At 37.3% G+C, this 6,042-nt stretch overlaps 1 protein-coding gene across 2 annotated transcripts in view; it reads left to right on the top strand.

Moving 5' to 3' along the window:
- Positions 1-5,064, top strand: part of ATP6V1C1 (ATPase, H+ transporting, lysosomal 42kDa, V1 subunit C1) — a 36,652-nt gene extending 31,588 nt beyond the window's left edge. For both annotated transcript variants that reach the window (XM_012723053.1, XM_012723052.1), the window contains exons 11-13: positions 1,093-1,190; positions 2,977-3,103; positions 4,169-5,064. In XM_012723053.1, the coding sequence (XP_012578507.1) occupies positions 1,093-1,190; positions 2,977-3,103; positions 4,169-4,264 (321 nt within the window). In that variant the 3' untranslated portion in view covers positions 4,265-5,064. The remainder of the gene's footprint in view (positions 1-1,092; positions 1,191-2,976; positions 3,104-4,168) is intronic.
- Positions 5,065-6,042: the final 978 nt, after the last annotated feature.

Raw genomic sequence — 6,042 nt, 5'->3', positions numbered from 1 at the left:
TTTTTTTTTCATCTCAATTGTAATCCCTGTGGGTTTCCCATCACCGAGTTACCCATGTGCCATAAAGAACAAATATTTTAACTCAAGATTTTCACTTTTTTGTGATTATCTTTATTGCTTATATTAATTGATATATCCAGTTGAGCCTACTAATGTATTGTGTTAGCTGAATTGCTTATGTAGATCAATTTTAAGAATGGAGGGGGGAGGTATTAGGATATTTGAAAATTTTTAAGAGGTATTTTTATTTACTACTGGAAATCATACTAAATATTTTAAATTCTAATACATTGTATAATAGAACCATTAAAAATTTAGAATGTGAAGAGCTTTAGAAGTCTAGCTCAACTCTCAGATTTTATAGATTAAAAAACTAAGAGGCATTCCGATATTAAATGACTTACCTACATAATTTTTATTGTTTCTGAGAAATTTTAAGTTGAATTCTACTTAAATGTATGGAGTGTTTCGGAATATTATGCAGTAAATTCAGATTTTTATATTTTGGTTTTCAAAGTTGGGGTTCCTCTATATATTCTGTGCCAGTTTAAACTATTTTTATTAAATTATATGTCTTTTTCTGTGTAGTGAATCAGTTCAAGAAATTTTAGTGTCTACTGAGATTGCAGAGGAATAGTTAACCTTTTAATCTAATTTCAGAGAAAAATGAAACATTTTAAAGTGAATTACCATGTGCTATAGACTCTATAGACTCTTACTGGATAGTCAGTCCTTAAAGTTACTTTCTTATCTCTCTCTTTTTTTAAAAGACTTATTTATTTATGCATACAGAACTGGGTTACAGGCCAGAGGTGCAGGGGCGGTGAGAGGATTCACCAGAGACAGAGTGGGGAGCAGAACAGGCAGATCGACGAAGTACACTGCTGAGGGGAGCAGCGGGCGAGTCAGGAGAGGTCTGTCGCACCATGTGGATCACCTCCAGGGTAGCACTCGAACTCATGCAGAAGTGGCTTTAACTTCTTAGTGCTGTGCTTTAACTCGCTGTGCCACCAGGGAGGGCCCTCTTTATCTCAGTTTAATTGCCATATTCCAGACCAAATTTATGGTGGATTTTTTTTCTCCTTTTTACAGGGACCACTTGTGCGGTGGCTGAAAGTAAATTTCAGTGAGGCGTTCATTGCGTGGATTCATGTGAAAGCTTTAAGGGTTTTTGTGGAGTCTGTTTTAAGGTAAAGAAAGTTAATTGAGAAAGTTGGAACTAAAAAGGTCCCTTTACCTTGGACCTCTTTATCATAAAATAAAATTCAGTAATAGGAAATTGATTTCGAGTAACTTAAAGGTCAATCTTGAGACAGATTGTCAATTTCATATGCATATTACATGCATGTTAGCCTTGTCCTAACACCAGGTTGGGAAAAACAGATCCATGCTATTGTAGAGTCTTGGGTGGTTAATTAATTTAAAGTAGATTATAAATGTTAGATTAATGCTTGTTTACTAGAGCTTTAAAAAAAATTTCTTTTAAACAGATTATTTATTTGTGCATACAGAACTGGGGTACAAGGCAGAAGTGCAGGGGTGGTGAGAGGATTCACCAGAGACAGAGTGGGGAGCAGAACAGTCAGATTGGCGAAGTACACTGCTGAGGGGAGCAGCGGGCAGGCCAGGAGAGATCTGCCACGCCATATCGAACTCATGCTGAAGTGGCTTTAGCTTCCTAGTGTTGTGCTTACACTCGCTGCACTGCCAGGGAGGGCTGGTCTTCCACATATTTTACATGTGATTTGATATGGAGTATATTAATGACTTTTTGCAGTCATTTCCTATTTCTTATTAGCTTAGAACATTTTATTATTTTGAGAACTAGAAAATTCATTTTGTGCTCCTCTCTACATGTTACTCACCGAAAAATAGTTAAGGGAGGGCTGGTCTTCCACATACTTTACATTTAATTTGATACGGAGTATATTAATGACTTTTTGCAGTCATTTCTTATTTCCTATTAGCTTAGAACATTTTATTATTTTGAGAACTAAACTCATTTTGTGCTCCTCTCTACATGTTTACTCACACGAAAAATAGTTAAAAGAACTTAACTTTAGCCATGCTTTCTATTTTTAAATTTCTTTGAGTTTTCAAAATTGATGTGAGTAATTTCATGTTGTTTACATGGGTGGGACTAGATAGGATTATGCTAAGTGAAATAGAGAAAGACCAATACTGGATGATTTTGCTTCTATGTGGAAAATAGAGGAATGAAGGAATAGTCAACCAAGTCAAAGCATACCCTAGCTTGCCTCTCTGGTGGCCTAGGGATTACGTCTCAGTGCTATCACTCGCCCAGCCAAGGGGCTGACCCTCATGGCACAACAGATCTCTCTTGTCTTGCCTGCTGCTCCCCTCAGCAGTGTATTTCAGCAGATATGCTTGTTCTGCTCCCCACTCTGGCTCTGGTGAATTCTCTCACTTCCCCATACCGATGGTCTGCACCCCTGTTCTTCTGTGCAAAAATAAATAAAATATTTTAAAAAATAGACTAAACCCTGGAAATCTTACTGTAGAATTGAGGTACCAGGTAGGAAGGGAGCGAACTGTGGGTACTTAGAGGGTGGGTATCGTGTGACAAATAACATCTTAAAAGATGTCAGTATGAATCATGTGGTGTTGCATACCAGTGTTACCTCAGTGCAAATAATAAGATTTTTTTAAAAAACCTCATGTTGTTACATTAACGGTATCTCTAAGTCTATATATTTATCACTATTTCCTAAGGGTATTATTCATAGATCATCTTAAAAATCAGAGTAATTAAAAGTAATTCCTAGGAGACAATTGGCCCTCCTTTTAAACAAGGATTGCTAGTGGATAAGACTAGACAAAGTTTGGATTTTAGGTTCATTTAAACTTTTAAATGTTTATTTAAACTTGTAAATGATTCCTTCTCCCTATTACCTGTGCTTTAGAAAATCTGTGTGTTTGCTTGTGTTACACGCTGGATTTCTGCTTCCTTTTAAGGTACGGCTTGCCAGTAAATTTCCAGGCAATGCTTCTTCAGCCTAATAAGAAAACAATGAAGAAACTAAGAGAAGTATTACATGAATTGTATAAACATCTAGACAGCAGTGCTGCAGCCATTATTGATGTGAGTGCTTGCTTCATAGCTAGCACAGGAACTGGGCTACAGGAATGAATCTCAGAAAAAAGTGCTTGAACAGGATACATAGAAAGGGGATAGTGAATATCTTGTGTGTGTGTGTGTGTGTGTGTGTGTGTGTGTGTTTTGAGGTCTTCAGTGTTAGATGATGAGTAATTAAATGGCAAATAACTTATCTTGGTATCCAACACTAGTTGGAGCTGTGCTTTGCTTCTTGATATTTCTAAAACTTAGTCCTAAATCAGAGGTTTAAACCTGTAAGAAATTCAGAAATACCCACTTATACTAATTTTGTTCAAAAATTATAAATTTCAGAGAGAAAATAAGTAGCTATTTTGACTTATTTAGTAGAAATAGGGAAGTTGATAGGTAACTTTAAGAGGAATAACCACTTTTCTAAAACAGTATGTTTTTATCTTCTGAAGATATGAACAAAGTGGATTTCATTTTCTTTTGTGGCTGTCTTTTAAAACTTGTGGGCTTTCATATTTTTTTATTACCACTGGTTTTTTCTTCAGGTTGGAGTGGTAGTATCTCACATCCACTAGTTAGAACCCATAAACATGTTTTTCCTGAAACATTTACAAGAAGTGACTACATTTTCATTGTTATGGAATTGTTGATACAATATTAGGTCAAACTATTTGAATTTCATACAGAAAGGTCTTATGACATGCATGCTTAATAAATGTACACCACACATAGTTTATTTTTATCCACCATTCGGTAGGACTTGTATCCCATAAACTCAGCACCCTGATCCGCAGAGGATGAAAGCAGCTCTCCTCCAGGCACAGAGGAATGGTGGGGCATGGCACGCACACAGGCCTGGCTCAGAGCAGCGTGGGTCTCGCTCTGCTGCTCGCAGTTCCTGCGGCGAGTCAGCCTGAGCTTGTTTGCTCGTTTGCAAAAGGGAGATGATAATATCTCACTTGGGCTAGATTAGCATAAAAGCCTGAACTTAGCCCAGGGTGAGTGTAAATAAGGTGAGTGGTAATACTGTTTTCTTATTTGTGTAATGCCTACTGGAACGATTATCTGCTTTTCCCATAGGCGCCGATGGACATCCCAGGCTTAAACCTGAGTCAGCAGGAATACTACCCCTACGTGTACTACAAGATTGATTGCAACTTGCTGGAATTCAAGTAAAAATGTGCTCTCCCGACAGCCCTGCCCTTGTGTTGGTGTGTGCTAACAAATAGGCTGCAGAATGACAGTACTCTAACTCTCTTACCCTTTGCTTGCTTCTTACCCCTCCCTGGTGAGTTCTCCCATAGTGGTCTACTTCTCAATATTTTCTTTTTAAAAGAAAATAATATGTCTTGTTCCTTTTTATTGATCAGGTCTGTAAATGTGTACTACAAAAATCAGAGTTTATTTATAAACAGAATAGTTTATTTAAAGCGAAGGCCTTTCCTCATCAATATCGTGGTATGCATTGATTCCATTCGTTACTGTTGTGCACAGAAGCCTGTTTACAGGAATGGTGTAAACATTTATGCCATTTTGTTCACTGTATTTAGTGTAGACATAATTGTTCATAGTTACTGAATTGTGATGTAAAGAAATGTGATGATATTCAAGTATGTGATTTCTGAATGTTTCAAATTACAATCTCTGAGCACTGTTGACACCCCACAGGAGAGAATAAAATTGCCTGTGCAAAGGTGTGTTGTGGTGTGTGTACCTTCAGAAGATTCTAGTTCAGTATGAGTCTAATATATTCCAGCAGAGCCAGCTTGCTGCGCTGCCCTCAGGGTTTTGTTACATAGAGAGATGTGACCATTTATGTCTGACTTGCATGATTTAAATGTGCCAAATTTGGGTCAGCTACAAATTTGGATTTATTTTTGAAATAGAATGGTATTTTCATTCAGGCTCTATATCTATAGACTTTCCATTTTTTAAAATAGGAAGCCGGGCCAATTCTGAGTAAGGAATAGCAGAACGACCCAGCCTAGTCATTTGTTTTGTTTAAACTAATTATCACGTGTATACGTGTATACGTTGATACACCCCCCCTTCTCGTGATCTATAATTATAAAAGCCTTTGTTTTGACATTTATGACATTGTCTGAAAGTAGAGGCATTGCTAGTCTTTAAAAAAATTGCTGAGCGGGTGACTTAGTTTAGCACCACAGCAAGTTTTTCCAAGTGGGTTTATGGCAGGCCTGCCCTTCTGCGCACTCACAGGCTCGTGAAGGGGAGAAAGTTGACATTTTATTTTAAGGGCATTTGCGAACTATTCTATTCCCGCGAGGAAATTAGTCTCTGAAGTCCTTTTTACTTCAAAAGTAATTTAAACCACAGCAAAATACAGATATCTCTAAGGTCAAATGTGAGAGGTGACTCCCTGCTCCTCCAGTGTCTTCTTCCCAAGGAAGTTTATGTTTTCTTTTCTCCTGGGCTTTTTTCTGTATTTTACTACACACACACACACACACACACACACACACACACACACACACACTTTATTTTTATTAAAAAAAATTTTTTTTGCACCCGAGCATCCCTATCAAGAGTATAATTTATTTTTAGATTAAAAAGGTTCACACTACACATATTCTCAATTGACTTATTGTTTTGTCTGTCCAGAATGCCTTTACATGCCATTGTATCTAGAGCTACCTCATTCATTTCCGTGGTCACAAGGTGAAGGTGCATTGCACCATAATACTTTGAGCTGAGTGGATGAGTCTCAGGCAGTAGTAAGTGTCCTTGTGCAGGAGGGTTTGTGTGCTTTTTAGTATTCCTGTAAGAGAGATCCTGGGAGTAGGATTAAAATTTTGGTACCACTGCCACGCTGTCAGAACTTTAAATTCATGGCATATTTGGAATGAGTGTATTTTTTTTTTTAGTTTTGATTAAAAATGTAATTTCAATTTTGTTGTCAGAAAATTCTGGCGCTCTTTTTCTACAAGTGTAAA

The sequence above is a fragment of the Condylura cristata genome, unplaced genomic scaffold (assembly GCF_000260355.1).
Source record: "Condylura cristata isolate star-nosed mole 26May11 unplaced genomic scaffold, ConCri1.0 scaffold00009, whole genome shotgun sequence".
Taxonomy (NCBI): Eukaryota; Metazoa; Chordata; class Mammalia; order Eulipotyphla; family Talpidae; genus Condylura; species Condylura cristata.
The sequence above is the reverse complement of the archived record's forward strand: the minus strand, read 5'-3'. Positions and strand labels throughout refer to the sequence as shown.